Source organism: Aptenodytes patagonicus, chromosome W, assembly GCF_965638725.1.
Source record: "Aptenodytes patagonicus chromosome W, bAptPat1.pri.cur, whole genome shotgun sequence".
NCBI classification, from domain to species: domain Eukaryota; kingdom Metazoa; phylum Chordata; class Aves; order Sphenisciformes; family Spheniscidae; genus Aptenodytes; species Aptenodytes patagonicus.
This window is the reverse complement of record NC_134981.1, coordinates 45,221,690-45,243,497: the sequence shown is the minus strand read 5'-3', so window position 1 is coordinate 45,243,497 and position 21,808 is coordinate 45,221,690. Positions and strand designations below refer to the sequence as shown.

The window sequence follows — 21,808 nt, the reverse complement described above, 5'->3', positions numbered from 1 at the left end:
CACAATAGATCTCAGATGACCAGTCTTTTCTAAGTTTTAACAGCTCTTTTGCCATCTAAAAGAGCAGTTGCCCAAGAATCATTATGGGACTTGAGGGAAGAGCCAGACAAAGAAAAGTTTTATTTATTTATATTACCCATTTCACTTGAGACTAAAAAAACCTCAAGGTCTCTTTTGCAAGTTTCATGTCTTGCAATTTTAAGGGAAATGCATCCCAGCGGTTCAAGTGTAAAACCTGCTCAGCCAAAACAGTTTTTAAATCCAGGTAGGGCCAGAACAAAAGCTAAGTCTGAATCACGGTTTGTTGTTTTTTTTTAAATTGAACTGAGCCGTTTTCAAAGCCACATTCACACAAAAATATTGAAATGGCTAAAATAGCAAAAAAAACCCACACATTCACCTAAGAAACACAACTGTGTCGACTAATTCTAATGCCATTTAAGAATTATTTACAAATATTTCTGCTAACCAAAAACAGAAGAAGCTAGGTCAGCATGCAAAGAATGGGGAAAAAAATGTAAAGGGCATAGATTAGTTGGAATATTTAAATAAATGGTCTATGGGATGCTAGACTTCAGGGATACTGCTTGGTCCATCTCTATGGACCACTCCTACAGAGATGGACAAGGATCCATCTGCACAGATGCAATTTCATGATCAAGGAGTGTAAATACTTACTATTGCTTAAGAATGATCACATGTCCAAGTACATAATTCCTACAGACGGACAATGCCATAGAGCAGAATTAACTTTTCAAACTTTCCCGTTCTTTCCTGTTCCTTGTCCCAAGGTGATTTTTTTTAATAGTTGGGATTTGTAAAAAAAGTTCAAAAGTAACAATAAAGTTTACCACTGAACAAACTGATTGCCTCATCTTCAAATTTGAAACGTGGCAGGGACAACCACTAGTTGGTTCCAATACTTTTCAGTGCCATGCAAGGAAAAAAAAAAAAAAGAAAAAAAAATTTTTCCTAACAGTTCACAAGCAGACTTCATCTAGATATATTGGTCCTCATCCCCTCCACAAACAAGAACCATTATTTTATTTTACTTCATTTTTTATCAGCACTATCCCAACTTCTACTGGACCTGAGCACACACATAAGTTGAGCAAGACAACAGTCCTTTAGAATACATATAGAGCATTGTTTCATATAATATTTACCTGTACAGAGAAGCCTCCCCTCCCCGAAAGAAGCCTTTGCCTCTAACTATGCATTTTGTTAGTCCTCTAGCTAGTTAGCAAATACTTTAATGTTATGAAATATTTTTTTGCATTTCTGAAATTTTATTTAAATTTGTTTAAAACCAAATTTGAACAGCATATTTTAAATAACTGTCAGACTATTTCTAGTCCTAAAATCTCTTTAAGAATTATTGACAGACTTTCATATAGCAGCTTTGCTCTAACAATACAAAGATATTTTAATCAAACCTAAAATTGGCTAAGAAGTAGGATCAACAGATCAGATCACTCTTAACAGACCACTACAATACAAGAGAAAAATAAATAATTACAATAGCTCACAAGGATATTGGTTGCATGCAGATGATGGGAAGCACAGCAAGAGTTAATTTGTAGGTTATTTGAAAAGTTAAAGAGCCAAGAAGCAATTTGGGACTGGGGGGGGAAGCGGGAAGCATACATAAAACAACTAAAGCAGGAGCACATGGATGCTAGCAACACATAGCAACAGGTCTCTTTCTATCATCCCCCTTGTAAACCTTCCTTCCTTGTACCAGTCTTAAAACAAGCCTCTCACTTGACTTTTCTTTCCCAGGGTTCATACACACGTATGCTTCCTCATGAAGCTCAGCAGTACTCTCATGTCTTCTCCAACATCTGCAGGGGAGGAGAGGGAAAAAAATCATAGAAGCAAAAAGGAGGACAAATAACAACCTTGGTTAAGACACAGGAATTAGCAGGAATGCAAAGGAAAGAGAGACCCTAGTGCAGCTAGGGCATAATATAAACATCTCTTCCCATAAAATTCAGTCTTGTGTACATTCCAAGCTACCCACTCCCTTTTAACAGGTATTGGATGTCCCTTCCTTATCCACTTTGATTTTCAGAGAAACCTAAACATCATTTTCATATCCCCAATAATTTTCATGAACTTCACAGCTTATTCCAGCTCCCACCTTTTACAGGCTAAGTTTCTAAAAGCCAAATGAGTTATTGTTGAGAATAAACAGAAATGTTCCACAATTTCATATTAGTAGATATTTACTTGGCAATTTTCTTAATGTGTGTTTGGGAAGCCAATGATTCTAGAGAGTTAAACCAGCAAGTCAACTGCTAATGAAATGGCAGTTTCACAATTATGTTACAGTTACACAGGTATGTTCCATGTCTCAAAATGCAGAGTAGCTGCAAACACAGGTTCAATGTCCGGTAAGTTCTGGCTGTTCTGTGAGTAAAAGCACACCATGAAGCTACTGATGCATGCAGTCCAGGTCGAACGCAGGCAACGGTTAGGAAACACGGCACAAGAACTTCGCAGCCACGAACAGGACAGGCACAAGACATGAGAGGCCGGGGACACACAATCAAAGCAATGGATAACAACTTGCCCACCAAGTCCAGGCACGCGACAGGAAGGAAATACACACCAGACTCTTCGACACACTGAAACCTGCTTACTCCTGTGCAGGCGCGCGCGGGGAGCAAGCTCCTTTGTTTTTCCCGGCAGAAGCAGAGTTAAGGCTATGGAGACCTCTACGTACAGAGGTTACGACTCCCCATCCCGCCCCGGGGCTTTGGTCAGGCGGGGCAGATCCACCGGGGCCCGGCCGACCCCAGAAGGACTCAAACCCATCCGAGAGCGAGGGTGTGTCCTGGGACGCAGGGACTGCGGTGACGGACAGAGACTCCGGAGCCACCCGTAGAGCCGCGGAGAGGAAGACCGGAGAGGGCGGACAGACGCGCACCGCAACGGATGCCTCCAGCCAGACTACCTTGCTCCAGGCGAGGCGGCCTACTGGGCCCAGGCACTCACCCATGTAAGGAGGCTCTCCCCAAGCTCGGCCCGTTCTAGGCTTTCCACGTTGAACATAGTGGAGCACAGTGATCCTGCAGCCACCAAGGTAACTGTTATAGGCTAGATCAGTAGCCAAAGTGGTACTCGTCGCCTTTTCACCCCGTCTCAAGCCAGGCTGCAGTGCAGATACGTCACTACGACCTACCAGAATCTGCCCGCTGGTTCCGCCTCCGTCACTGCTACTACGTCACGCTAACGAGGGCGGGGCTAAAACTAGCAATTCAGTTATTGCAGTACTCCACAGAGAGAGGTTACTTATTGCTCTCCTTTTGGTACTTAGGGAAAGGGGAGTTGGTGGCTCGGGATGTGGTACTGTCCGCTCGTTCGTTCGGAGGGTGAATCTGTCTTTTTCTCCGTTTACTGGGAAACCCTTTCCTTGGGCATGCGCCGTTTCTTTTTTTTCCGGTTTCGGGGGTAGGTTTGTCTGCCGTTCCAGGCAAGCCCTGCTACTGTGGGGGCACTCGCATTGCTCTGAGGGGCCCATGTGGGATTGGTGTCCCGGAGCACCAACATCCTGTCCCCAGGCGGTCTCTGAGCGCTGGTGGACTTCAGCTCTGCGGGGAAATGAAAGGGGTCTAGGCTCCTCAGGGAGGCCCCTAAAGGTGGATCGCACAGAGCACTCGCCACACTGTGCCAGGATGGCCTGGGCACCCTTGTGTTGACAAGTGCGAAAGGTGCGCTGCTTGTGTCTGTATGCACATTTCAGCTGAAACACTTTTATTGCACGCATATATTCTGCATAAGAGACCTTAGGAGGTCACTAGTGATATTTAACTGATATTGGAGCACATGCCTTAGCAAAGATGATGCTATGGTTACTTTTTCTTTTATAGAGTTTGCAATGGCAATTTTTGTTGATTAAAAAGTAAGTTCCTTAAGAGGGCTAGAAGTCCTCTGAAGAAGTCCTCCACAGGTTGACTTCACTTGCCTTGTATCTCTCCTTTGTTGTAGTCCTACAGTCTGAATGCATAAGTAGGAACTGATTTAGTGGGTCTCTGACAGGTTGCTCATAGGGTTAGGAGGGAATCTGTGCTATAATCCAACTTCCAGTAATCTCCAACTTCAATAATGTGGTTTTGTGAGGATACTGCACCCAAAAAAATTCACTTACTAGTAAGTAATATGGTTTGACATGTGGAAGGAGTAGCCTTTAAAAGGAGATTTTTTTTTTCTCATCTGAAAAAGGACATTAACTTTCTCTTAGTAAGATCCTGCTTATCCACCATTAGATCATGTTTGCTTGTCAAAATGGGGGGGGGTGTAAGGGTATGTGGAACATGAGAGCATCTGTTTTATTAAGGTTATCCAAACAAGGACCTTTTCAGTGCAAAAGCAGATAATAAGTAAAGGGGGAAGCGATAAAGATCACACAGAGACACAAACCTGATAGACAAGGGATAACAGAGACAATGCCAAAGACCAGAAGTCTTCAATCACTGATTGATGGGATATTCGAGGGGGGTCCTGTGGGACTATGCAAAACTTATTAAGGAATTTTTAGGGGAAGGGGGTAGGGGAGGAACAAAGGGGGGAAAATAGAGAGGAGGGAATATAAAAGGGCCAGTTGCATGTAAACCATGGCTGGTCAGTGCACTTGTCTGACAAGCCCTGTGCCTCATCACCGCAGTCTGTACTATTTTCTTATTAAGTCCTTTCTTAGCTATCTCTCTGTCTACCCCATGTGTATGTATGCTGCAAGGAATAAGTGCCAGCTACTGGTGAGATGGGCATGAGTGGATTTGGTGCCAGCAACTGGAGTCAGACCGGGGGTGTAGGTGCCCCGTGGCCTGTGGTGTCAGCTACTGTAGTGAGTGGGAGTCTTAGGGCCAGCAACTGGAGCGGATGGGGGTCTCAGCATCAGTAATTTGAGGGGCCATGGGTCTTAGATGTGTGTGTCCTTGGGTCTTAGGAGTGTGTGTCTGGGATGCCAGCTACTGGAGGGAGGGGACTGGCGCAAGTGCATTCAGGGCCAGCAATTAAATTCAGACTGGGGGTGATGGCGCTGGCAACTGGAGCAGGTGAGGGTCTCGACTCCAGCCACTGGAACGAGACCAGTGTGTGTCCCAGGTGCAGTTCCTGGGGGGGCCAGGGTGAGTGAAGCAAGTGAGGGTCTTGGTGCCAGCAGCTGGAGTGGGGCCGTGGGTCACAAGCTGTGGTGCCCCAACAGAGGAGCGTCCAGGATTTCTTTCCGATTCCAGGACTAACCAAGCAATCACTCAGAAGAAATGTATGCCAAGTGAAAAAGTAAAAAACAGTAAAAAGTTTATTTAGTTCTTCTCTACTGCAACTAGATAGATATTTACAATTGATCAATGCTTTAAGGCCTTATTTCAAATAACACGGGTGCACAAATTATCACTCTCACCCATGTCCTATGAGCCACCCCTCTGGTATTAGTTTTCCCCGGAATGGGAACTGTGCCAGGTCGAATCACATCTTCCCTGGCAGTTGGCATCAGGGGCATCCCTGCTGATGGGTGGGTTGTCAGTCTGCAGGCCAGCTGATAGCGAGTCTGAGTCCACACAGAGAGTATGTAGCTTTTTTCTTTATTCCTTTCTTACGCCTCATGCTCGGCCCTTTCAAACCAGTCAGGTGTGAATCTAGTACTCGTGATGAGCTCCTGCTCAGCTTGTGTTCCAATTACAAATGAATATTCAAGGTCCTTCCCTTTTTTGGCTATTCCGTTTATTGTTATCACCTATTGTCACCCTTGAGCTTGTACAGACTTGCATTTTTCACTTCTCTGTTTGTGTGAGTCTGTGATGTCAGCTTGCTCAGCAGAATTGGTGGGGGGGGTGTGAACTGCCAGGCTGTAGCCTGTCACGGCGGGACTTTGGTCAACCTACACAGTGCAGTGACTCGAGCCGTGACATACCCAGGAATTCTACCCTTTGAGAGCACCCCAAAGGTAGTTCCTTCTTGATGGGCTAGGCCATCCCGAGTCCTGCCCTTGCCTGTGCAAAACCTGTCACAAGTCCATGTGCCTGGTGCCAGCTGCTGGGGGGAGGCTGGAGTGTCTGTATCTTCCGAAAAGCTGATGTTCATGGGTGTGTGTTCTTCCTTCGAAGCTTTGCCCATTTTTCCAGCTGAAGGATATAAAATGTATAGAACAGGCAGATAAAATGTATGACATGGCTCCTATTTATCCAAATGGCTGCTTATTGCTCTAAGCGTAACTGAAATGCAAATATTGGTGGGTTTTTTTTCTGTGTAAGTGATGTAAATTAGGTTTCTCAAAAGTGTGCTCTCAGCCTAACTGCAATGAGGGGGTCTGTACTAGCTAATACTCCTGATAAAATGGATTTATTACACTCCATATAAACAGACTGCACTTAAAACACATCGAATTGATAAGGCTCTCTTATGCCCAAGTAAGATATATGTTTAAAATCCCCAGATTAAGGTATCTGACTGATTTAAAAGGTCTTAAATGACTGGGCTATGATCTGAAGAATTACTGTTGTGTGAAAATAATGTGCAGTCCTCTGCATCAAGCTCTCTATTTAATAAAATTCGGACGATTACAATTGCTTTGACCCGCCACCCCTTTTCCCCCAAGTGGCAATTAAGCTGTAGTCTCAATATTTAGTGTGTATAAATATGAAATATGTATATATGTTTCTGTGTATATCTGTATTGGGTTTACATGGCAAGGTTTTGGTAGCAAGGTGGGCTGCAGGGGTGGCTTCAGTGAGAAGACACCAGAAGCTGCCCCCATTTCCAACAGAGCCAGTTCTAGCCGGCTCCAAGACAGACCCACCGCTGGCCAAAGCTGAGCCAATCAGCAATGCTGGTAGCTGTGATAACATATTTAAGAAAGGGTAAAAAACACTGCGCAGCAGCTGGGAAAGAGGAATGAGAAAACGTGAGAGAAGCAACCATGCAGACACCAAGGTCAGTGAAGAGGGAGGGGGAGGAGGTGCTCCAGGCACCGGAGCAGAGATTCCCCTGCAGCCTGTGGTGAAGACCATGGTGAGGCAGGTTGTCCCCCTGCAGCCCATGGAGGACCACAGTGGAGCAGATATCCACCCTGCAGCCCATGGAGGACCCCACGCTGGAACAGGTGGATGTGCCTGAAGGAAGCTGCAGCCCGTGGAGAGCCCATGCCAGAGCAGGCTCCTGGCAGGACCTGTGACCCCATGGGGGACCCATGCTGAAGCAGTCTGTTCCTGAAGAACTGCACCTTGTGGAAAGGACCCATGTTGGAACAGTTCTTGAAGAACTGCAGCCTGTGGGAAGGACCCACATTGGAGAAGTTCGTGGAGGACTATCCCATGGGAGGGACCCCACGCTGGAGCAGGGGAAGAGTGTGAGGAGGAAGGAGCAGCAGAGATGAAGCGTTATGACCTGACCACAACCCCCATTCCCCGTCCCCCTGCGCTGCTCAGGGGAAGGAGGTAGAAGAGTTGGGAGTGAAGTTGAGCCTGGGAAGAAGGAAGGGGTGGGGGGAAGGTAAGCAGGAGAGCACCTGAAGAGCAGCACAAAGGAACTCCAGCCAGTAAGACAGCTTCAGCGGGGGCCCAACTTCAATGCCTCTATGCAAACACACGTAGCATGGGGAATAAACAAGAGGAGTTCGAGACATGCACATGCATGCAGGGCTACGACCTTATTGGCATCACAGAGACGTGTTGGGATGGAGGGATACAGGCTCTTTAGGAAGGACAGGCAGGGGAGACGAGGAGGGGGTGTCGCCCTCTATGTCAATGACCAGCTGGAGTGCATGGAGCTCTGCCTGGGGATGGATGAGGAGCCGACCGAGAGCTTGTGGGTCAGGATTAAAGGGAAGGCAGGGACAGGTGACATTACGGTGGGGGTCTGCTACAGGCCACCCGACCAGGAAGACCGAGCGGATGAGGCCCTCTATAGACAGATAGGAGCAGCCTCACGCTCACAAGCCCTGGTCCTCATGGGGGACTTCAACCACCCCGACATCTCTTGGAGGGACAACACGGCAGGGCATAAGCAATCCGGAAGGTTCCTGGAATGCGTCGATGATAACTTCCTTCTCCAAGTGGTAGAGGAGCCAACGAGGAGAGGTGCTACGCTGGACCTTGTTCTCACCAACAAGGAGGGGCTGGTGGGGAATGTGAAGCTCAAGGGCAGCCTGGGCTGCAGTGACCACGAAATGGTGGAGTTCAAGATCCTTAGGGCACCGAGGAGAGCTCACTACCCTGGACTTCAGGAGAGCGGACTTTGGCCTCTTCAGGGATCTGCTTGGTAGAGTGCCATGGGACAAAGCCCTGGAGGGAAGAGGGGCCCAAGAAAGCTGGGTAATAGTCAAGGATCACCTCCTCCAAGCTCAGGAGCGATGCATCCCAACAAAAGGAAGTCAGGCAAAAATGCCAGGAGGCCTGCGTGGATGAACAAGGAGCTCCTGGACAAACTCAAACACAAAAAGGAAGCCTACAGAGGGTGGAAGCAAGGACAGGTAGCCTGCGAGGAATACAGAGAAATTGTCCGAGCAGCCAGGGATCAGGTTAGGAAAGATAAAGCCCTGAGAGAATTAAACCTGGCCAGGGACATCAAGGGCAACAAGGAAAGATTCTATAGGTACGTCGGGGATAAAAGGAAGACGAGGGAAAAGGTGGGCCCTCTCCGGAACGAAACGGGAGACCCAGTTACCCGGGACACAGAGTGGATCCCCTCCAAACCTTCTCCAGTTTTTCAGGATACATCCTAAGGGAGTACACAGGGGTACTTCGGTAGAGGCAGCTGCACCCATATTACCAGATTCCGACCCCCTGTCGGAATAGGATTCCTCTGAGCTCTCACTGCGGGCCTCTCTTGATGCGTCTTACGTAGAGCAAATTTAAGCCACTCAGCTTACCAGATTCTGACCCCCTGTCGGAATAGGAATCCTTTTTAAGCTCCTGCTGCGGGCCTTTCTTGGCACATCTTATGCAGAGCAATTCCAAGCCATTTCAAAAGCAGCTACTTACCTCCATAGTCCCTTGCCTCCTTTTAAATATCTCGTATTGGCATTGCACCGCTGAGTTGCCTGTCATCTGTCTGCAGAGAGGAACCGGTGGATTCCCCAATCAAAAGGTCGGTGCGTGCTGGGAGTCCTTCCTGGTCCCGTCTCTCGTCCGGAGCAGCAGGACAATCCAGGCAAGGCTTAAAATAGCGGTCCCATCTGGGTCGCCAGAAACTGTTGTCCCACAAGCGGGGTCCGGTACCCGGTGTGCAATAAGCCAATCTTACACACAGAGCTGAGATATTTTTTTCTCTCATGTTTGCGCAAAGATGGGTGCTAGGTGGTAATTCCACAAAGGTAGCACACCACACACAAGAACTACAGCGTATTTATCTTGTTACATGATTAGTAAAAGCCTGCCTAAGTTCATGCTCATTGGTTAGTTGTGTTCAAATTAGCCTCGCTTGCCATGTAAATTAGCACGCACGCTCCTTGTGGGTGTGGGGGGGGCAAGTCTTCCCAGTCTTGAATCGAGTCGGTGGTCGCGATCTCCCCCTGCCACCTTTACCTTTCCCCTAGTTACCGCAGTTTTTTGCTGACTTCTTGTTTCTTTGGCAATCATCTAGCCTCCGGCGCCTTCTAGGGCAGGATGTTCCCCTTTTATCAATCAGTCTTCTAGTTCTTCTTCGAGGGCATAGTCGTTGTAAGGCATGCATTGTTTATACAAGGTAATCAGGCTAGAAAAGTGAAGACTACAGTCTAGGTATTAACCCAAAACATATGGCTACACTTCTAGGGATCTTTAGAAGTGTCTGCCCTTAAGAATGACAATTCGAGCATAGGGGATGGGGGAGGTGACAGTTTCAGGTGCCGTCCTGCATGATTCCCCCCCCCAGAACTTAAGCGCTAAAGGCAGCAGCAGCACTCAGTGGTGAAGTGGGGGTCAGCACGGGGGAAGGGGCTGAGATAATGTTCAGACCCTCCCCCATCAGAGAGCCAGAGATATCAAGCTCATTCACCAAAGCAGCAGGAACCCTGCTTTAAATAGTTTAGTTCATAGTGAATACACTCTAAATTAACTACTCAACCACCACTGATTGAGATTAGATATTTAAGGATGAAGAAGGTGGGGGTCAATCAACTGAAACTGAGACACGTGTCCCCCCCCCCAAGCCCCATATAGCTGCTGGGAAGGTGGGGTTGCTCAAGCTCCGGTGATGTGCCCAGGGATTTCTCTCTAAGAAATATTCCTGAGAAGACAGTAAAGGAGAGGTAAGGAAACTCTCCTATTGCTTGAAAATTTCTCTCCCACCCAGGTTTTCAATAGTGAACCTGGCCAGAGGGATTTACTCAGCTCCCTGCAAACTGCTGGCAAAATGGCTTTGGGAGTACAGCAAGAAGAATAACAGATATACCTGCCCTTGCTCACGTACCCGTTCAGTGGCCCACACCAGCAAAGGGGGGGAATGATTGCAGCTATGACAGGATTAGTTTGCTCCAAATTTTTCTTGTGCACGTATTTTTCAGTTGGTTGTCTATTCTCAACATGGTTTTGGAATGGGATGAGAGCAATGGAATGCTTTAGTTAAGTCACTGAGCTAAGGACTACATCATTAAAATGTTGGTATATCTAAAGATACAGCTAAAATTAGAAAAGGAAAGTTGAAGCACTTTAATATGTGATTTCCCCTCTTTTGACAGTCCACATAAATTTAGGGTTTGTATAATTTATACACATTTTTATTTAATCAAATAATTCTATAGCTTGAATGACCAGAAAGGGGCTTTCATTTTGTCAGAAATTAAGGTGTAAAGGATTGAAGCTTGTTAGTAAAGTATTGTTCTAATTCTTGAATCTTCATATTGTTAGGACACCTTTTCAACAAAATAATATAGGACAGCAGGAGAAGACAAGTATAACTGCACCCCCTAAACCGTGGGAACCATCTGTAAATTTACAAATTGACTTTATTCAAATGCCTAAATGTTGTAATTCTGAATGTGTTTTAGATATGTTCTCAGGATGGGTAGGAGGTTATCCTTGTAAACATGCAGATGCAAACACAGTCGTGAAAAAGCTGTTAAAGGAATTAATTCCTCAGTTTAGTATTTCCTTAATGCTAAATAGCAATAGGGGGACCCATTTGACTGGACAAGTAATGCAGAAAATTTGTGCAGCCCTACAATAGAACCTATTCCATTGTGCCTATCATCCCCAATCCAGTGGGGCTGTAGAGAGAAAAAACCTCCTATTTGGAAACCAAATCGGCAAAGATTTGTGCAGAGACTGGCCTGAAATGTCTGGATGTGTTACCTCTCCCATTGATGTATATAAGAAGTATTGTGAATAGAAAACATTGGCTGTCACCTCATGAGATTTAATGGGCAGACCTGTGACTGCCTTAACAGCACCCTGAACTCCCCGTACAGGCAAACTTAAGTTGACAGATGATCCTCTCCTAAATTATTGTCAGGCATTAATGAAATGTGTAAGGACTTTCCACACAGAGCTGAAAGAAGCCTTACCTGAACCCACCACTGATGTCTGTGAACCCACTCCTTGAAACCAGGAGACTGGGTCTACACTAAGGTATACCAGTGAAAACGGGCACTTCAGCTGTGCTGGAAGGGACCTTTATCAGGTACTGGTAATTACTAATACTGCAGTAAAATGCAAGGGCCTGTTCAACTGGATCTGTGCTTCCCAGTGTAAAAGGGTCACACCACCTTCAGACACAATGCAGAGTGTATCACCTGTCACAGCAGAGCTAAATGATCTGAACAAACTTCCTTTGACCAAAGGTCAACAGAAATACAATCTATAGCCTTGCAAATAGGCTTTGATAACCCTATAGTTATCCCCTGAACTTTTATTGTTTTATTCACTTTGGTTTTGGAAATCATAGCTTTTTTTGCTCTGGGATTTTGCATTTGAGTTTATATTACTCATCATATACTAAATTATAAGAACTATTATAAAATAAGACCTTAGGGAATGAATGATACTGGCCCATGGGCAATAATAGAGAACTATTGGGACTTAGAAGTCCCTCAAGGGATTATCATATTATTGTTTGTATTCTCTTTTTTGTATTAGTTATTTGTTGGCGCCCTAAAATTTAATCATGCAGTGGAAAATATTTTGTTTTCTCCTTGAACTAGTACAAGTTGATAGTTGGAAAAACAATACAACTATTCAATGGCTGCAGGCTATCACCACTGCTGGCAAAGAGTCCAACTGCTGGTACTGTGTTCATGGTCCCCAGCAGGCAGAAGGCAGCTTTAATTGGAAAGGTTTTTCCCTTAATGCTCTATGGCTGCAAGAGAACGCTACTGGCATTCAAGGCTGATTTAACATGCCTGCATATCAGGCACAAGCTATCCCTGTTCACCAACAAACCACAGTTAGACTATGTATTTATAAAATACCAGATCCAAATTCAAATTGTGGGTCTCAATCTATAGGGATTCAAGCTATCTGTAATGCAGCTATATATTACAGTTGTACTAGAGGACAATATTTTTTCCCTGATTGAAATTGCACAGGTCAACATAATGACACTTCTGCAGGATATGGGAAAAATTGCACCCAATCTAACAATACTCAATGTCTGAATTACCGGGAACTAGACATTGAAAATAAAGTGGTAAAAATAGATGTCCGAGGACAAATCACCCCGTTAAACTCTAGCAGAGAAATACCTAAGCACCCTTTATGGGCAATAAGAGAAGCCAACCAATGTCAATACTTCTGGAATCACAGTTCCAGTGATTCTAGCAATCTATACCATAAGAGTGAAAGAGCTCTTGTACTCACTTGCTAAAATAAATCAAAACCAACCCTTTTAATCCCCACCCTCTTTAATCCTGGATACTATTGGTTATGTGGCCCTAATGCTTATAAGGCTTTATCCCCTAAATGGTGTTGTACCTGTACTTTGGGAATTTTATCCCCTGAAACCTTTGGAATTAAAAATCTATCCATTTATACCATGTGTAACCATTGGCCAAACAACAGAGTGAAACAAAATACAAAACAAACCAAATCCACTTGTTATCCAACAATCTGGCTTTCACCAGTTTGCACAAGCATTCCTCCCCTGTCTAGAAGTATAAGAATTAGAAAGGGCTATTGTAAATATATCTGCTGTAACAGAAGAGAAGGAAGAAATGCTTGGACTAGTGACTATAAATGATTATAAAAAATAGAGGCAAGAACAGTTGATGGGATAGCATGGCCCACACAGTGATTGATCCTGGGCTCCCAGGAGTTGTGAGCAGGGCGTCTGCAGCCCTTTTACCATACTCTAGATCTTTAAGAAAGTGATGGTGTGAGACAAAAAGTCTCAAAGGGGGGAAAGTTGAAGTAGAAATGCTAAGGCTTGAGTGGGCCTCTCGACTGAACTCTCAGCTCAGATTATTGTTTCAGGAGACAACAATCACTGTGTAACCTTGTCATGCTTTAAGCCCAGCCAGCAACTAAGCACCACCCAGCCGCTCGCTCACTCCCCCTTCAGTGGGATGGGGGAGATAATCAGAAGGGTAAAAGCGAGAAAACTCATGGGTTAAGATAAAGACAGTTTAATAGGTAAAGAAAAAGCTGCGCACGCAAGCAAAGCAAAACAAGGAATTCATTCACTACTTCCCATCCGCAGGCAGGTGTTCAGCCATCTCCAGGAAAGCAGGGCTCCATCACGCGTAATGGTTACTTGGGAAGACAAACGCCATCACTCTGAACGTCCCCCCCTTCCTTCTTCCCCCAGCTTTATACGCTGAGCATGACATCATATGGTCTGGAATATTCCTTTGGTCAGTTGGGGTCAGCTGTCCCAGCTGTGTCCCCTCCCAACTTCTTGTGCACCCCCAGCCTACTGGCTGGTGGGGTGAGGAGCAGAAAAGGCCTTGACTCTGTGTGAGCACTGCTCAGCAATAACTAAAACATTCCTGTGTTATCAACACTGTTTCCAGCACAAATCCAAAACATAGCCCCATACTAGCTACTATGAAGAAAATTAACTCTATTCCAGCCAAAACCAGCACAGACAGGTAACCTGGGAGGAATACAGAGATGTTGTCTAAGCATTCAGGGATGAAGGTAGAAAGTACATAGGGGACAAAAGGAAGACTGGAAAATATGGGCCTGCTGCTGAATGAGGCAGGGGACCTAGTGACACTGGACATGGAAAAGGCTGAGGTACTAAATGCGTTCTTTGACTCAGTCTTTACCAGCAATACCATCCTTCAGGAATTCCAGTTCCCAGAGACCAGGGTGAAAACCTGGAGCAAGGAAGATGGGCCCTGATGGGATGCACCCATGAGTGCTGAGGGAGTGCAAGGCCACTCTCAATCCTTGATCGATCATGGTGTTGCAGGAATTATGCAGCTGCCACCTAGACCATAGTAGGAATTATGCAGATGCCACCTCAACAGGGCTCAGCCCTAGGTTCCTCCTCAAAGATGAGTTGCCAATCCACTGAGTAAATAAGCAGTGAGGCTGCTCCTAGCTGCCTGTAGAGGGCCTCATCCACTCGTTCTTCCTGGTCAGGTGGCCTATAGCAGACACCCACTACAGTATCACCCTTACACAACTTCTCTATAATCCTTACCAGAAAGCTCTCATTTGGCTCCTCATCCATCCCCAGGCAGAGCTCCAAGCACTCCAGCTGCTCTCACATAGAAGGCAGCTCCCCCTCCATCTTCCCAGCCTGTCCTTCCTGAAGAGCCTGTATCCCTCCATTGAAACACTCCAATCATGGGAGCCATTCCCACCATGTCTCCATGATCCCAACAAGATTGTAGCCATGCAACTACACACAGATCTGTAACTCCTCATGTATATTCCCCATACTGCGTGCATTAGTGTACAGGCACTTCAGAGAGACATCCCAACATGTTGAGTTCCTGGAGAGTGTTCGGGGGAAATTCATAGAATAGTTTGGGTTGGAAGGGACCTTTAAAGATCATCTAGTCCAACCCCCCTGCCATGGGCAGGGACATCTTCAACTAGGTCAGGTTGCTCAGAGCCCCATCCAACCTGACCTGGAATGTTTCCAGGGATGGGGCATCCACCACCTCTCTGGGCAACCTGTGCCAGTGTTTCACCACCCTCAGCGTAAAAAATTTCTTCCTTATATCTAGTCTAAATCTAACCCCCTTTAGTTTAGAGCCATTGCCCCTTGTCCTGTCGCAACAGGCCCTGCTAAAGAGTTTGCCACCATCTTTTTTATAAGCCCCCTTTAAGTACTGATAGGCTGCAATAAGGTCTCCCCAAAGCCTTCTCTTCTCCAGGCTGAACAACCCCAACTCTCTCAGCCTTTCTTCAGAGGAGAGGGGTTCCATCCCCCTGATCATTTTCGTGGCCCTCCTCTGGACCCGCTCCAACAGGTCCGTGTCTTTCTTATGCTGAGGGCTCCAGAGCTGGACACAGTACTCCAGGTGGGGTCTCCCCAGAGCAGAGTAGAGGGGTAGAATCCCCTCCCTCGACCTGCTGGCCGCGCTTCTTTTGATGCAGCCCAGGATACGGTTGGCCTTCTGGGCTGCGAGCGCACATTGCTGGCTCATGTCCAGCTTCTCATCCACCAGTACCCCCAAGTCCTTCTCAGCAGGGCTGCTCTCAATCCCTTCACCCCCTAGCCTGTATGGGAGAAGGATGTTGTGGGGGACCGTGTCAAAGGCCTTACAGAGGTCCAGATAGACGACATCTGTAGCCCTTCCCGTGTCCACTGATGTAGTCACCCCATTGTAGAAGGCCACTAGGTTAGTCAGGCAGGACTTGCCCTTGGTGAAGCCATGCTGGCTGTCTCGAATCACCTCCCTGTCCTCCATGGGCCTTAGCATAGCTTCCAGGAGGATCTGTTCCATGATCTTCCCAGGCACAGAGATGAGACTGACTGGCCTGTAGCTCCCCGGGTCTTCCTTTTTTCCCCCTTCTTAAAAATGGGGGTTATGTTTCCCCTTTTCCAGTCAGTGGGAACTTCTCCGGACTGCCACGACTTCTCAAATACGATGGATAGTGGCTTAGCAACTTCATCCGCCAGGTCCTTCAGGACCCGTGGATGGATCTCATCGGGTCCCATGGACTTGTGCACCTTCAGGTGCCTTAGATGGTCTCGAACCTGATGTTCTCCCACAGTGGGCGGCTCTTCATTCTCCCAGGCCCCGCCTTTGCCTTCTGCGGCTTGGGCGGTGAGGCTCAAGCGCTTGCTGGTGAAGACCGAGGCAAAAAAGTCATTGAGTACTTCTGCCTTCTCTGTGTCCCGGGTAACTGGGTCTCCCATTTCATTCTGGAGAGGGCCCACCTTTTCCCTCATCTTCCTTTTATCCCCGACGTACCTATAGAATCTTTCCTTGTTGCCCTTGACGTCCCTGGCCAGATTTAATTCTGTCAGGGCTTTAGCTTTCCTAACCTGATCCCTGGCTGCTCGGACAATTTCTCTGTATTCCTCGCAGGCTACCTGTCCTTGCTTCCACCCTCTGTAGGCTTCCTTTTTGTGTTTGAGTTTGTCCAGGAGCTCCTTGTTCATCCACGCAGGCCTCCTGGCATTTTTGCCTGACTTCCTCTTTGTTGGGATGCATCGCTCCTGAGCTTGGAGGAGGTGATCCTTGACTATTACCCAGCTTTCTTGGGCCCCTCTTCCCTCCAGGGCTTTGTCCCATGGCACTCTACCAAGCAGATCCCTGAAGAGGCCAAAGTCTGCTCTCCTGAAGTCCAGGGTAGTGAGCTTGCTGTGCGCCCTCCTTGGTGCCCTAAGGATCTTGAACTCCACCATTTTGTGGTCACTGCAGCCCAGGCTGCCCTTGAGCTTCACATTCCCCACCAGCCCCTCCTTGTTGGTGAGAACAAGGTCCAGCGTAGCACCTCTCCTCGTTGGCTCCTCTACCACTTGGAGAAGGAAGTTATCATCGATGCATTCCAGGAACCTCCCGGATTGCTTATGCCCTGCCGTGTTGTCCCTCCAAGAGATGTCGGGGTGGTTGAAGTCCCCCATGAGGACCAGGGCTTGTGAGCGCGAGGCTGCTCCTATCTAATTCCTCCATAATGATGCCATTGTAGGCACTTCCTTGCTTACGTGCAAGCTTAAGCTCTATTTTGCTGATTTTGTGTTCCCTTTCATTCACATCACCCCATGCCCTTTGCTCAGCAATCCTGTCTGTCACTCCCTCACAGGACTAGTGGTTAGAATCATAGAATCACTGAGGTTGGAAAAGACCTCTAAGATCATCGAGTCCAACCATTGACCCAACACCACCATGCCCACTAAACCATGTCCCTAAGCGCCTCATCTACACGTCTTTTAAATACCTCCAGGGATGGGGACTCAACCACTTCCCTGGGCAGCCTGTTCCAATGTTTAACCACTCTTTCAGGAAAGAAATTTTTCCTTACATCCAATCTAAACCTCCCCTGGCACAACTTGAGGCCATTTCCTCTCATCCTATCGCTTGTTACTTGGGAGAAGAGACCAACACCCACCTCACTACAACCTCCTTTCAGGTAGTTGTGGAGAGCGATGAGGTCTCCCCTCAGCCTCCTTTTCTCCAGGCTAAACAACCCCAGTCCCCTCAGCCGCTCCTCATAAGACTTGTTCTCCAGACCCCTCACCAGCCTCGTTGCCCTTCTCTGGACACGCTCCAGCACCTCAACGTCCTTCTTGTAGTGAGGGGCCCAAAACTGAACACAGTAGTCAAGGTGCGGCCTCACCAGGGCCGAGTACAGGGGCACAATCACTTCCCTACTCCTGCTGGCCACACTATTTCTGATACAGGCCAGGATGCCATTGGCCTTCTTGGCCGCCTGGGCACACTGCCGGCTCATGTTCAGCTGGCTGTCAACCAGCACCCCCAGGTCCTTTTCCGCCAGGCAGCTTTCCAGCCACTCCTCCCCAAGCCTGTAGCGCTGCATGGGGTTGTTGTGGCCGAAGTGCAGGACCCGGCACTTGGCCTTGTTGAACCTCATACAGTTGGCCTGGGCCCATCGATCCAGCCTGTCCAGGTCCCTCTGCAGAGCCTTCCTACCCTCGAGCAGATCAACACTCCCGCCCAACTTGGTGTCATCTGCAAACTTACTGAGGGTGCACTCGATCCCCTCATCCAGATCATCGATAAAGATATTGAACAAGACCGGCCCCAAAACTGAGCCCTGGGGAACACCGCTCGTGACCAGCCGCCAACTGGATTGAACTCCATTCACCACAACTCTCTGGGCCCGGCCATCCAGCCAGTTTTTGACCCAGCGCAGAGTACACCTGTCTAAGCCGTGAGCCGCCAGCTTCTCTAGGAGAATGCTGTGGGAGACGGTGTCAAAGGCCTTCCTGAAGTCCAGGTAGACCACATCCACAGCCTTTCCCTCATCCACTAGGCAGGTCACCTGGTCATAGAAGGAGATCAGGTTGGTCAAGCAGGACCTGCCTCTCATGAACCCGTGCTGGCTGGGCCTGATCCCCTGCTTGTCCCGCTCATGCCTTGTGAGCGCCCTCAAGATGAACTGCTCCATAATCTTCCCCGGCACCGAGGTCAGGCTGACAGGCCTGTAGTTCCCCGGATCCTCCTTCCCGCCCTTCTTGTAGATGGGCGTCACATTGGCAAGCCTCCAGTCGTCCGGGACCTCCCCCGTTAACCAGGACTGCTGATAGATGATGGAGAGTGGCTTGGTGAGCACCTCCGCCAGCTCCCTCAGCACTCTCGGGTGGATCCCATCCAGCCCCATAGACTTGTGAGCATCCAGGTGGCGTAGCAGGTCATTGACTGCTTCCTCTTGGATTACGGGGGGTTCATCCTGCTCGCCGTCCCTGTCTTCCAGCTCAGGGGGCCAAGTACCCTGAGGATAACTGGTCTGCCTGTTAAAGACTGAGGCAAAGAAGGCATTGAGTACCTCAGCCTTTTCCTCATCCTCAGTGACAATGTTCCCCCCCCCGCATCCAATAAGGGATGGAGATTCTCCTTGGCTCTCTTCTTGTCATTCATGTATTTGTAAAAGCTTTTTTTTGTTGTCTTTAACAACAGCGGCCAGATTGTGTTCTAGCTGGGCTTTTGCCTTTCTCATTTCTTCTCTGCATGACCTAACAAGATCCCTGTACTCTTCTTGAGTCGCCTGCCCCTTCTTCCACAAGCGGTAAACTCTCCTTTTTTTCCTGAGTCCCAGCAAGAGCTCCCCGTTCAGCCAGGCCGGTCGTCTTCCCCGCCCATTCTTCTTATGGCATACGGGGACAGCCTGCTCCTGCACCTTTAAGACTTCCTTCTTGAAGGTCGTCCAGCCTTCCTGGACCCCTTTGCCCTTCAGGACCATCTCCCACGGGACTCTCTCAACCAGCGTCCTGAACAGGCCAAAGTCCGCCCTCCGGAAGTCCATGGTTGCGGTTTTGCTGCCCCCCCTCCTTACTTCACCAAGAATGGAGAATTCTATCATTTCATGGTCGCTAAGCCCAAGACGGCCTCCGACCACCACATCTCCCACCAGTCCTTCTCTGTTTGTAAACAGCAGGTCGAGCGAGGCACCTCCCCTGGTAGGCTCACTTACCAGCTGTGTCAGGAAGTTGTCTTCCACACACTCCAGGAACCTCCTAGACTGCTTCCTCTCTGCCGTGTTGTATTTCCAGCAGACATCCGGGAAGTCGAAGTCCCCCACGAGAACAAGGGCTAGCGATTGAGAGACTTCTGCCAGCCGCTTGTAGAACGCTTCATCCGCCCCTTCATCCTGGTTGGGTGGTCTATAACAGACTCCCAGCAGGATATCTGCCTCATTGGCCTTCCCCCTCATCCTTACCCATAGACACTCGACCTTATCATCATCACAATCGTTGAGCTCTAGACAATCGAAACACTCCCTAACATACAGGGCCACCCCACCGCCTCTCCTTCCTCGCCTGTCCCTTCTGAAGAGTCTATAGCCATCCATTGCAGCACTCCAATCGTGGGAGTCGCCCCACCATGTTTCTGTGATGGCGACTAAGTCATATCTCTCCCGCTGCACAATGGCTTCCAGCTCCTCCTGTTTGCCGCCCATGCTGTGTGCATTGGTGTAGATGCACTTGAGCTGGGCTATCGATTTCACCCCCAGCATCGGCATGCCACCCCTAGGCTCTCTCCCTCCCCTATCATTCCTAGTTTAAAGCCCTCCTTACCAAGTCAGCCATCCTGCTGGCATCCTTTGCCCCGCTCAGTGAGGTGGATCCATCTCTCCCAAGCGTACCTTGATCCTCAAACAGGGTCCCATGGTCATAGAAACCAAAACCCCACTGCCAACGGTAGCTGTGCAACTAGTTTTTGACATGCAATATCAGTGCCCTCCTCCTCACACCCTTTCCCCTTGCCAGCAGGTTTGAGAACACCACCTGGGCCCCTATACTCCTGACTATTGCCCCCCAACTCTGTAGTCACTTTTGATACTCTCCAGGTTTCTCCTGGCAGTATCATCAGTGCCCACAGGGAAGAACAGCAAGGGGTAACAGTCAGAGTGTCAGACAAGCTTTGGCAGTTTCTCCACATCCTGGATCCTGGCCCCAGCAGGCAACAAGCCTCTCTAGATGATAGGTTAGGTAGGCAGATGGGCACCTCTATCCCCCCTGCAGCAGGGAGTTACCCACTACTATCATTCACTGCTTCCTCCTTGTGATCTTGCATGGTTAAGGGTCAATTGGTCTAGATGCTTTGCTTGAAAGTACACCCAGCTCCTCCCCAGCCCTGAGGGCAGTGAATCTGTTTCATAGCTGCAAACCTTTAGGTGGAACAGGAGCCTTCCTCTTGGGGCCAAGAGGTCACCAGCTTCCAGCCCTTGCCTTCCCCAGAACTTGCACTTACCATTCTGCTAAGGACAGACTCTGCCTGTGTCTCCACCGCAATTGGGGTTTGGGGCTCACCTCCTGCAGGACATAAGGCCATCTCTTCTAGTGTCAGAGAGGTCCCAGGCACTCCCTGCAGCCTGAGACTTGTAAGGCTGCTTCCACTACCTGAAGTGCCGTCTGGGTCAAAGCCTCTGTCCTGGAAGGGACAGCTGCGCCACTACCTGCTGGAGAATATGCCCTGCAGCATATCACCACCATACCTGAGAACATTTAGGTTGGTCTTAACAAAGATAAAACCCCTTTCTTTATACTTTTCTGCATAAACTACTGCCTCCAAGAGCTGCATTCTAGGCCTAGCTGTTATATAGGCCTCTCCCTAGCACCAGCTAAAAAGGTGTTTGACCCTCTGTAATCAGGGGGGCAGGTGCCATAAAGGCTGCAGGCACCCTGGGTCAAGTGCAGCTGATCATGCTTATTAGAAGCTGTTAGTTTCCTCAAGTTCACACCCCTGTGGCTTCCCTCACCTTGTCCTTATATGGCAGCGGTAGACCCCTCAAGTTTCTCAGAGGGTTCCCAGGCATTCCCCAATGATCCTGGACCCTGTCCCCAGAAGGTCCAGAAGCAGAACCCAGAGACTGTTGTGCCTGTTAGCTGCCTCTGTTAATTGCTTATGTCTCCATGATTCCAATGAGATTGTAGCACTGCAATTGCACCAAGACTTCTAATTCTTGCCATTTGTTCCCCATGCTGCGTGCATGCAGTACAGTACAGGCACTTCAGAGAGGCACCCAAGTGTGATGGTTCCCCAGAAAGGGTATGATAGCTTTCCCCATAATGCTGCCCCGTAGGCACTTCCTTATTTATGTGCGTATACTTGGGGTGACCCATTTCAGCCCTGTTTTGTTGATTACAATGACCTTTCTGTTCACATCACCCTAGACCGTTTGCTTGCCAACCCCATTCACCACTTCCTCACTTGATTGTTGGTCATTGTCTCCCTACCCCATCATTCCTAGTTTCAAGTTCTTCTTACCAGGTTGGCTAGCCTGTTGGCAAAGATACTTTAGAT

General features: G+C 48.2%; 1 protein-coding gene across 2 annotated transcripts in view; it reads right to left on the bottom strand.

The window, feature by feature from the left end:
• LOC143171913 (protein Hook homolog 3-like) overlaps positions 1-3,168 on the bottom strand; it is a 139,228-nt gene extending 136,060 nt beyond the window's left edge. For both annotated transcript variants that reach the window (XM_076361094.1, XM_076361095.1), the window contains exon 1: positions 3,001-3,168. In XM_076361094.1, the coding sequence (XP_076217209.1) occupies positions 3,001-3,057 (57 nt within the window). In that variant the 5' untranslated portion in view covers positions 3,058-3,168. The remainder of the gene's footprint in view (positions 1-3,000) is intronic.
• Positions 3,169-21,808: the final 18,640 nt, after the last annotated feature.